The sequence below is a fragment of the Parasteatoda tepidariorum genome, chromosome 8, assembly GCF_982258835.1.
Source record: "Parasteatoda tepidariorum strain Cologne lab strain chromosome 8, Ptep-v5.0, whole genome shotgun sequence".
NCBI lineage: Eukaryota > Metazoa > Arthropoda > Arachnida > Araneae > Theridiidae > Parasteatoda > Parasteatoda tepidariorum.
In genome coordinates this window covers 4,082,941-4,095,324 of record NC_141762.1, presented here as the reverse complement: position 1 = coordinate 4,095,324, position 12,384 = coordinate 4,082,941, and the positions used below count along the sequence as shown (strand labels likewise).

At 33.2% G+C, this 12,384-nt stretch overlaps 1 protein-coding gene across 1 annotated transcript; it reads left to right on the top strand.

The window, feature by feature from the left end:
* The first annotated feature begins 1,139 nt into the window (after positions 1-1,139).
* Positions 1,140-4,971, top strand: LOC107451460 (uncharacterized). The gene is made up of 2 exons (XM_087149383.1): positions 1,140-2,897; positions 4,957-4,971. Exons 1-2 carry the CDS (start codon positions 1,140-1,142, stop codon positions 4,969-4,971), a joined length of 1,773 nt encoding a protein of 590 aa, XP_087005509.1.
* The last annotated feature ends 7,413 nt before the right edge of the window (positions 4,972-12,384 follow it).

Sequence of the window (12,384 nt, the reverse complement as noted above, 5' to 3'; positions counted from 1 at the left end):
TCTTCAACTGATTATATATAGAATGATTATTACATATTCTCTTAGAATGATTATTACATATACTTAGAACTCTTAGAATGATTATTACATATTTACTATATCTCGACTAATTAAATACAAGCATTCTGACTAATAAACTATTTCATCAGTTTAGAATTATTAGACATATCATTTAAAATTGGTAAAAATTTAATCTCTAAGGAATGGTTCATTTAGAAATTAAATTAATGTTTTTATAATGCTTTAATGAGAAAATAATAATTCCCACATTAATTTGAATAATAAAAACATAGGAAAAATATACTGGCTTGCGAAAAATTTCTAAGTCCTTGGGGAAAAAAAACGTTCCTCTTCACATTAGCGAACTCACTGAAGAAAACTAATTAAATATAAACATTCTGATCATGAAACTATTTAATTAGTTTAGAATTTTTAGTTATATAGTATAAAATTAATAAAAATGTAATCTTTGAAGGCTCATTTTTAAAATTAAATCATTGAAATTATAATGCTTAATTGAGAAAATAATAATTCACAAATTAATTTAAATATTGAAAGCATAATAAAATATACTAGTTTGCGAAAAATTTCTATGTCCCGAAAATAAAAATAATTCTTCCACTTTCCAAAGAAGAGATAATAAAAATCTTCCTTTTGATGAAACTTTATCTAAAGAGGGGATCTCGTAGACAAGAGGTCATCGATCCGAAGTGGGGTGTAGCTCTCATCCCATAGAACTATAGTAAAAGAGGTCATCGACCCGAAGTGGGGTTGAACACTCATCCCATAGTAAAAAAAGTGGGGTTGAACGCTCAATTTTCCCCTACTCAGGTGATATTTTGGAACAGGGAGTATTTTTTAACAGCTAGTATTTTGGAACAGGTGATATTTTGTCACAGGCTAGTATTTTGGAACAGGCGATATTTTTCACAGCTAGTATTTTGGAACAGGCAATATTTTTTCACAGCTAGTATTTTGGAACAACTCCGCCACATGGGTAGCTTCGGCTATTCCGTGCGCCAGTCCCAAGCCTGGATAAAGGAGGAGGGTTGGGCGTAGGGCTAGTCCCTCTACCCCGTAAAACATCCCTGACTACAGAAACCAAAAGCATATCGGGCCAAATTCTCTTGGCGGAAGCAATGACTTGTGAAATTCCAAATGACAGTTATCTAACCTGGAATGAGGAAATCACGCCTATGAAGTGTCGAAGGGAAAGCCATTTGGAGCCTTCGATGCGGAAGAAGTCATTGATGAAACCTAAACACAAGTTACGAATTGGTGCTTGGAATGTAAGAACTATGTACCAATGTGGGAAAAGTAGACAGGTATCAATGGAAATGGATAGATACCAATTGGATATCTTGGGAATATCAGAACTTAGATGGACAGGTTTTGGCAAGATTAAAACTGGAAGTGAACAAATCATTTTGTACTCAGGAGCTGAAGAAAAGCACGAAAGAGGCGTGGCGCTAATCATTAATAAAGAAACAGCGAAGAGTCTTTTGGAATGGGAACCAATCAGTGAAAGAATTTTAAGAGCACGATTTTATTCAAAATATATTAAACTATCAATTATTCAAGTGTATGCACCAACGAATGATGCTGATGAGGAGGAAAAGGAGACATTTTATGATCAACTACAATGTGTTTTAAATCGAGTTCCAAAACATGACATGATAATTCTTATGGGAGACCTTAATGCTAAGGTTGGAAAACGGATTAGTGATGATGAAACCTCCATGGGAAACGAATCACCGGGTGAGAGGAACGAAAATGGAGAACTGTTTGTTTCCCTGTGCGAACTAAATAGTTTAAACATAGGTGGGAGTAGATTCAAGCATAGAGAGATACATAAATGTACATGGACCTCACCAGACGGAAGAACAAAGAATCAAATAGATCATATTGCAATTAATAACAAGTTCAGGAGCTCACTAAGAGACGTAAGAGCGATGAGAGGTGCCGACGTTGGATCAGATCACTACTTGATTCTTGCAATATTAAAACTAAAATTAAGAAAATCACCAAAGAAGACGGGACATAAAAGAATAAGCTATGACATTGCTAAGTTAAAAGCCAAAGAGTGCAGACAAGAATTTTCAATCGAGTTGAAAAACAGATTTGAGCTGTTAAAGGAAGAAGAAAATCATGGCAACACTAAGCAATCAGAAAATGAGGTAAAAGAAAAAGTTGAAGAGACTTGGGAACATATCAAAAACATTTATTGCGACGTAGCAGAAAAAGTGTTGGGTGAAAAGAAAGGAAAGAAAAGCAAAGAATGGATTACGGGTGAAACATTAATACTAATTGAAAGCAGAAGGAAAAAGAAAATACAGATGGAAACTACAAAGTCTGAAAGATTATTTAATCGGTATAGACAGCAGTATAGTCAAATTGATAGAGAAGTAAAAAAGTCGGCCAGAAAAGACAAAAGGAAATATTTCACAGACCTTGCCAATGAGGCTCAAGATGCAGCGCAAAAAGGACAAATAAGTACTTTCTATCAGAAAGTGAAACAAATAAAAGGAAATAAACGAAATTCGCAATGTGCAGTACGAGACAAAAACAATAAGTTACTTACTACGGATAAGAGGATCGAAGAAAGATGGAGAGAATATTTTGAAGATACGCTTAACGCACACCATGTTGAAAATTCTGAGCAACTCCCAAATGTTACATTAAATGTAGCATCTACTGTAGATTTTTCTTTGGAAGATATCTCGCTGGATGAGGTACAGAGTGCCCTGAGGGCCACAAAACCAAAGAAGGCTGCAGGGAGAGACGGAATCGTGGCAGAGATGCTTAAGGCAGATTTTGAAACCGCTACAAGACAGTTGCAAAAGCTCTTCAATGAAATCTGGAGAAATGAAAGAATACCAGAACAATGGAAAGAAGCAGTAATAGTGAAAATTCCCAAGAAAGGCGATCTAACAAAATGCGAAAATTGGAGGGGCATTAGCCTACTTTCCATACCAGGAAAAATATTTGGAAGAATAGTTTTGAATAGACTAAAACATGAAATTTATGGAATTTTAAGAGAAGAACAGGCAGGTTTCCGCAGTGGAAGTGGAACAATGCAGCAAATCTTCACACTTAGAAATATCATTGAGCAAAGCTTAGAATTTAACACCTCTTTATATTTAAACTTTATTGATTTCAGTAAAGCCTTTGATTCAGTTAAGAGAGAGAAATTATGGGAAATTTTATCACTTTATAATATACCAGAAAAATATATTAACATAATCAAAGATATGTATGATAACAGCAAAGCATGTATAGAAGTAAATGGAGAATTAACTGAATTCTTTTTAGTAAAAACTGGCGTGAGACAGGGATGTGTTTTATCGGGATTTTTATTTATACTGGTGATAGACTGGATTATGCGAAACAGCTTGAAAGATGAAAAAAGAGGAATAAGGTGGAATTTCACAACTACTTTAGAAGACCTTGATTTTGCTGATGACATCGTACTTATTTCATCCAAATGTACAGACCTTCAACTTAAAACAGACAAATTCAACAAATATTCAAATAGTGTAGGTTTATTCATGAACAAGAAGAAAACTAAAGTAATGAGAATAAATCAAAAGAAAAATGACAAAATTAAAATCGAAAATCACGAAATAGATGACATAGAATCATTTAGCTATTTAGGTTCTATTGTAGATAAAAAAGGTGGAAGTAGCGAAGATATTAGACAGAGAATAATCAAAGCAAGAACATGTTTTAAGGGATTACATAAATTTTGGAGAGAGTCAAATATTGAAATAAAGACAAAAATAGTTGTTTACAAAGCTATAGTTAGAGCAGTACTATTATATGGCGCAGAAACCTGGAAACAGACTAAGATCGAAATACAAAAATTAGAAACCTTTCAAAACAAATGTTTAAGATTTATTTTTAAAATTTTCTGGCCTTACAAAGTATCAAATCAAAATCTATTAAAGAAAGCTAAAATAAAAACAATCGAAGATGAAATTAAAAAACGAAGATGGAGCTGGCTCGGACATATCCTTAGAATGCCCAAAGAAAAAATTTCATCTGTTGCGCTTACATGGGCCCCTGATGGTAAGAGAACAAGAGGAAGACCCAGACTTACCATCCAGCGCATGTTTTTGGGCGAATTAAAAGAATGTGGAATATCTGGCTGGGAGGAAGCAAGATCTATTGCTAAAGACAGGAGGCGTTGGAGGGATATGCTGGAGGCCTTAAGTGCCCAAGGCACGTAGAGGATAAGTAAGTAAGTAAGTATTTTGGAACATATGGTATTTTGTCACAGCCTAGCATTTTGGAACAGGTGAAACAGGTTAGTATCTTTGAACAAATTTGTATTTAAAACTAGGCAAGAATTTTGTGATAGCCTTGCCTGCTAGTTTGCAAGTTAGGTTTATTTGCAGGAATGTCGGGTACGTGGTGACCTGTCCCCCTGCCCTTTTGATGCTCGGGCATATGGGGGGTGGCAGGTTGCTTATAATTGCATTTTCCTTGTTTTAATTTTTTTTTCTTCTGTGATACAAAAAGTAGAAGCATTCAAATATTTTTCCTAATTTTGATATTGATACATATTTCCTACATGTAAAATAGAAAAAAATTTCTCACAAATTTCCTACAAAATACGAGTTTTATTGTCTCACTTCTTATCTCCTCGGTCTTATTCTCTCTCTTTCCCCCCTTTTTTTTTAAGACAATAAATATTTTAACTTTTTATTCCATTATGAGAAGGGGGTGTTAAAATTGTTAAAACTATATTTAGTATGCGAATTCAAGCCATATTTAAACACTTATCAAACACCATATTTTTCTCCCAATCTTTATCCTTTTTTACTTCGTCCACTTTAAAATGCTGAACTTATGACGAAGCATGAAGGAGTAGTACAGAGAAGATGAAGGGTAGTAGAATAATATGTAAATATTTTTCTTTTCATGAAAATAAGAGAAACAATTCTTAACTTTCAGCCAAAGGAAGCATAAAATTGTCGATTATGGACTAATTACATTGCTATTATTTTTATTAGGAAACTATCGAATGGATGTTTGGGTTAAGCAAAATATTTTATGAATGGGATTTAATAATGAAGTTTAGTAATGAAGTTTTAGGGGTCATAAAATTTATGTATTTTATACATTTAATGAAAAATTCAGAATATTTTTTTTGAAATAGTGAATTGCTCACTATAGAGTAACTACGTCCTACATTTACATAAAAATGCTCCAATTTTTCCCCCCTCTTTTTTCCGAATACTGTATTTACTGCAAAAATTACAATCGTCTTTTGGGGGAGATTTAATCAAGTAGTTTACTTCGAGAATCCAGGCACCTCTTTACGCCATTGGCCCCCTAATAACTTTCGGTTTCTTTCTCAACCGTGGCCTTCAAGGTTACGAATCGTCTTTCTCAGTATCTTTACATGAAGGCGTGTCCTTTATTTCCCTCGTAGTTATTTGTTGTAGTAATTCAATCAATGTTCAATGTGAAGACTGATTTGTCATTGTGTTGAATTTCGTCCACTCGCACAGAAATAGATGTCTCTCTGCCATTGCCTATTATTTTGTTGCTTAATAGATTTATTTATTTTGAATTTTTGAAGAAAATAAATAAATATTTTAAAATGATAATATTCTGCAGGAAAAGAAAAAATTTATTACAGTTAATTTGGCGAATTTCTTTTGTTTATTGTTTTGAATTTTCCTTTGATATTAAAATTACCATCAAGGCTACATAGTATGTGATATTATGAAATTAATGCGCTAATTGTTTTGAAAGAAAAATATTATTTAAATAATCCATGAAAAGTTTGGAATTGTTAAAAAGGCTTGTTTCTTTAAAAATTATGCTGAATTCGTATACTGATTATTTTGAATATTTACTTTTAAAAAAATGTTTAAAAGTCTGGGATTATGCTCTATTTATATTTAATTTGATAAATATTTTAGCTGGTGCAAATTGATAAAGCTCAATCTATTAAATTTTTGTGTAAATAACTTTTTTTTATTTAAAACTATAAAATGATGTTATTCGAGCTATTTAAAAAGTTGCGACGAGGTTGCAATGCATGCAGTTAGACTATTTTTGTGTATTAGCTTATATTTAATTTCATTTTTGTCAACTTAAAATTCTAGAGGGCAACTAAGCTCTGTTTTTTTTCCCCATTTTATCAAATGAAAAAAATATTAGTTATTCTGCCACATATACAGAATATAACGTGCAACTCCTACATTGTTTTGATTTAAAAATAATAATACACTATATGTTGTATTTTAAATTCAGAGACTAATTTTTTTTTTTTTAAATTTCTAATTTATCTCAATATTTATGAAGTTCCATTTTTCACCTCTTGTAGAAATGAAAAGATTCTGGTTATATCGTCAAACAGAATGTAATAGGGAATTCCTAAATTCTTTTTATTTAGATTTAGAAACAATGTACATTGTAATATTCAAAACTTTTTAAATTATTTAAGCTTTCTAAATTATTTTATGCTTGTTAAAAAGAGGCACATTTTGTAAAAGAATTTTTTCTGCGTTACTCATTTCTCCTAAAAGTGCATTAAAAAGAACTATATTTTGTAACAAAAATTATTGTTTCTATTATTGTTTATTATATTTGATTACACTGACACAGACAAATATGCTTTTGAATTGTTTTCAACCATTTTAAACTACCCGATCTAAAGTATAATCACGAAAAAATAAATAAATAAATAAATAAATAAATTATGTTTACATAAAAAAAGACGAAATGTAGTTTTTTCGCCGACCCTAAACAATAGAGAATAAAACAAAAACTAATATGTAATTGCTTTCTTTTTGTTTAAAAAAATAAATAGAAACAAACTTCGCGATATTTTCTTACTCTTAGAAAGAAAAAATACTTTTCCTAAAAACTTTGTAAAATTAATAGAAAAAAATGTATCTGCTACAAAAATACTTGCCATTCTAAACTATCTTTCAAATATAAAAAAGTGGACATTTTTCCTTAGACCTGTTATTTTGGAATAGGTATTATTTTGTATTGTAACAGCTGGAACCTGTTATTTGAAAATACCTGTTATTGCCTATCACAAGTGCACGGCATGTTGCGCACGCACAATTTCATTTTGACGTCATTGCGTAGAATCCTTTTTCTCGAGAACGAGGGGAAAAGTCAAATATTCCCTAGCATAAGGATTGGAATGGTTCTCATTTGAAGCACGCAACCGGGTTTGAATCCCAGCTGGTTGATACGAATTCCGCACCTAGCTTATACGGACCACAGTGCTGACGTAAATTATACTCAGTCATAGACGGATCATAGGTTAAAGTCTCCTTGCCGTGAGGCTAACCCAGGGAGGTTTTCTTTGTTTTTCCTCCTTATGTAATGAAAATGCGGGTTAGTTTCGTCAAAAGGTCCTCTACGGAGGCAAATTTCTCCCAATACTTGATCCAGAAGTTCCTTTGTCTTTTGGATTGGGTTCAAAATCACAAGACTACGGAGTTGAACATTAATAGCCGTAAGCCAAAAATTGGGTTGACTGTTCAACCACGGTTATAAATACTTGAAAAGCCCTATAAATTAAAATTAACATATCGAAAGACAGAACTTAGTGGAAGTGATCTGGTCATCTGCGTTGATAGGAACAGGGAATTTTAAGATGAAGAATTTTTAAGAATTTTAAGATTTATGTTCTGGTCAAATGCCATGTCTAAGAATTTTTTTGCCCCTGCTGATAATCAATTTTTCACTTTAAATGAAACGAAAATCCAGGTTTAAATATAGTATATTAGACATCATCGACGTAAACGCTCGATATTTGTAAACCCTTAAATTGAGGTATTGTTGGATTAAGCAGAATTTTTTGTTTCTGTTTAGTCTAACATTAAATCAACTCCTCCAATGCTGTTTCTGTGTCAATGCTGCTTCCATGCAGAAATCAATGTTAGCGACTTAGATTATTTGGTCTCGGACAAATCTCTTTTTTTTTCTGTGAACTGTATAAATAGGAATTTAATTAAAAAAAGTTTATTCTTTTTTTATACCCTTAGTCATGTTTATTTTCATTTTAAGAAAATTAATGTCACAATAACTGTGCAATCTTCATAAATAGGTCCATGAGCTGCTATTGAGGATTGGTCATTTTATACGAAAGGAAGTAGGCTTGTTAAATAGCATGGACTTGCTAATAATACTCAATACTTCTGATAATAACATTTTGTTAATCACAAAGCTATACATTTACTCCAATGCCCCTGTTGCAGAATCGCAGCTTTCTGTTAAAAAGCAAAATATTTTACTTTTATTTTCTAAACATTTACAGGTAATATTTAAATCTGAATTTTCGGCTGTTATTGATTTTTATTTTCACGTGATTTTTTAAATATCCCGATATATTTCAAGCAATATAGGATAATTCGAATCGTGCATTTGAGTGTTTACTCTGTAAGCCAATAATTCTATTGAATTTTTGGCAGTTAATGCTATTGATTTCTCCACAGTTTTTAAATCTGATATTTTTACACGATATTATTTATTTCAACAAACCTAATCTCGAAACGAAACACGCATTTTAAGAATCTGATTAGCGTGATTTCGTCATTGATCTTTTTTCGGCAATTCGGATTTCATGATTTTTAATTATTTTTTTTATTGTGATGACTATTTACAAAATGCGAAGAGGGAAATAATTTGTGCATCCCCCCCTCCAAACAAAATACAAGAATATCACCCATAATATTAGAATAAAATATTATAACGTGTTCAATTAAAAAAATATTTTACAGTTAAAAAAAAACACAGCTCTTTTGTTATTTCTAAATAAGTAACATATATGTTTGTTATTATTAAAAGTATCTTGCAGAATGATATTAGTTTTGTCGCAGATAGCTCGAAAAAATTCTGCCATAGGGTTAATTCATGCTAAATAACCAACGAGTAAATAAATAAAAAATCTCTTCAATAATTTGTGCTTGTAACATCTAAAATCTTTGTGTTAATCTTGCTTGATTGAATATACATGATTTTATGCTTAAAATAGAATCGTTGATGTAAATATTACACTGCTAATGTCATTTTTTGATAGACTATAAAGTACACTCTATAACAAAAAAATCGACGCACCAAGAAGCAATCATCCGATTGCTTTGAAATTTCGTAAGCATGAATGTTTTGAACAGATATGCTAATGATTAAAATTTTGTGTCCAATGAACGAATAGTTTGATCTCTGGCGCATCGGAACTGCGCATCCAGGAGACGTAATAAGGAGCAGTTCTTCAACGGTTGTTAAAACTTTCGGTTTGATTGCGATTCAGATTACCTTACAACAACTCAAAAAATGCCTCGCTGCAGGGTTCGCGCTCATTACGAGCAACTTTCAGAGTTTGACAGAGGTCGTATCATTGGATTGAAAGAGGCTGGTTGGACAAATCGGAGAATTGCTCGTCATTTGAGTCGAAGCGATGGGGCGATTCGAAGATGCTGGCAAGGATGGGTGGAAAATGGCAGAGTTCAGCGTCAGGATGGTAGCGGTCGACCTAGGGCTACAACAGAGCGTGAGGACGGAGTAATTGTCCGAGCAGCTGTCACAGCGCCTTCTTCATCTCTATCAACCATCAGACGTTCAACTCAAACACCAGTGTCCACCATGACCATTCACAGAGTGTTGAGAGAGCGAAATCTACGCTCGCGGCGACCGTTACGCCACCTGCCACTCACGTTTGCACACTGCCGAGCCATATTGCAGTGGTGCATGGCTCGATCAGGCTGGAATGATGCCGACTGGGGACGTATAGTCTTTAGCGACGAATCCCGCCTCCAACTGTGTCCTGACGATCATCGAAGACGTGTTTGGAGACGCACAGGGCAGAGGGGGGATCCTGCCTTCACTATTGCACGCCACACCGTCCCTCAACAAGGCATTATGGTCTAGGTGCCATTTCCTTTGACAGTCAGACCCCTTTGGTCGTCATTAGAGGTACACTTACTGCACAGCGGTACGTCGACGACATCCTAAGACCTGTTTTGCTACCGTTCCTTTTGCAGCGCCTGGGCTGGTTTTTCAGCAGGACAATGCCAGACCACATACGGCACGTGTTGCTATGAACTGTCTAGAAGCTTGTCAAACTCTTCCTTGGCCTGCCAGATCACCAGATCTCTCTCCCATCGAGCATGTCTGGGATATGATGGGAACGCGATTGCATCAGGCACGGAATATTGATGACCTCGTTCGACAATTGAATCGAATTTGGCAGGAAATACCGCAAGAGACCATCCGGGAGCTTTATCGGTCTATGCCACGCCGTGTGGCAGCTTGTATCCAGGCTAGAGGCGGGTCAACACCTTATTGAACTTGTTACTGTAACTCTGCAATAAATTATTCAATTGTTCTGAAACTTTAATCATTTACTATTCTGTACATTGCCTTCCTATCCACCAATTTTCGTTTCAATCGGACAACTCCTTCTTGGTGCATCGATTTTTTTGTTATAGAGTGTATTATCGTAATATGTTAGTATTAATATGTATTCGAAAAGGATGTTTGCGTTTGTAAAAATGTTATGATTTTAGTCTTGGTGTAAAGTAACAAAGGGATGGAGAATCTTCATATTTTTTTTTCACTGAAGACAGGAGACTTATACCTTACACGCATTCGACACTATTAACTCTACCATGATATTGATGAGCTTTGTTTAGCCATTTTGTGGTTCGACGCTGAAGAACACTCTGGTTTATCGAACCGAACCAAGTTTTACAATTTCTCTTGAGCAATCGTAATTTTTTGTACCTATTTTTCCCCTAATCTATATAAAAATGAAGCATTTCTGATTCTAAAAGTTTGTGTTCGTATCCTTTATTTTTCTCTACATATTGTTCGATACACCAGTGTCTAAATTAAAAATCCGGCATTGTATACAATGCTGAAAATTGACAAGCAAATTTAAAACGATTTAACATATCCCACATTGCTTTAGCATTTTGTATACAGTGTCAAATGAGGGATCAGCGAAGTTAGAAATATAATTATTTTCTACTTCTAATTGGTATGATCTCTTAGTATTTGTTGGAAATACTTTCTGTAACAATTAAAGTTTCATAATTATTATTATTAATTTTTTTTAGCAAGAAATGCATTAAACTGTTAAACCTGTGGGGGAAAATGCCTATAGCCTCTATGCCTCTATGCCTCTAATGCCTCTACAGAACGAAAGAATGTAACTAACGAGATGAAATTCTACATGCTTAAAGAATAGGTTTTGATTATGAACTTTACATTAGCTTCTTTTTTAAAAATTTGTCTGGAAACTATTGCAGATTTAAATACTTTTTTTGCTCAAAATTTCTGACTGCTTTGCTTTACGACACAATATGTTTTGCAGTGTGGAAAAAAAAATAAGATTCAATTATTTCTTCGGGACTTGTCTACTATTGAACTTATAGCTGGCCGACTCAGTTGCAACTGGAGTTAAAATTAAACATTATAAAAGACTCGAGAGAGATAAAAACCATTTCCAATTCAAAGTGTTATACGATATATTGGCTATCGTAATATTGTATTGGATCGTCCGGAAAGTTCATGCAGATTTTTATAAGGTGAGTCCACAAAAATATTCAAGTGATCGCAAAATTTATATTATAAAATAAATAGGTTTGATTTGTCTGAAAATGAGCATTTGTAATTAATTTTCAAATTTCAAGATTCAAATAAGATAAAAAAAATGTAATTTTGAAAAATACCATATAACAGTGTTTCCCAAACTTATGACTTTTGTGTACCCTTTCTAAATTTTTCGCAACGCTGTGTACCACTAATAAAAAATGAATGTATTTTTTAAAAAATATGTTTTTCTTTTTTGGTACAAAGTTTTGTTAATAAGTTTATTTGCATCAGTGAGAAGGATATTATTTTTGCTATTATAAAAAAATTGCACACAAATTTAAAAATCACAACTGGCTGTCGTCACCACTAATTATTGAATGCTAACTCTGCAAAAAATAGCCAATAGAAAAATACGTACTCGTAAATTGACATGGCCAACTTTGTTTTTAAATAAAACTTTTTTTAAATTTTCGTTTGTTGCAAAATATTTTGCATAAGAACGCGTACCCCCGTTAAACTGTTCCCGTACCCCTGGGGGTACGCGTACCACACTTTGGGAAACACTGCCATATAGTATAGTATAATATTAATAATACTTTTATTATATCACCACAAGCAACAAAAGAAATATTCCAAACAAAACTCAGTCGCCAATATCCTTGAACTGTGAAACAAAAGAAAAGGCTTTCTTCTCTTATATTTACTTCTTCATTTTACCCATTGCGTCACTATATGGTATCGCCATTTACTGAATGTTATTTTTAATCAGTAAGTGTCAGTATTTATCGAGTGTAATTAATTATTTGTTTTGAC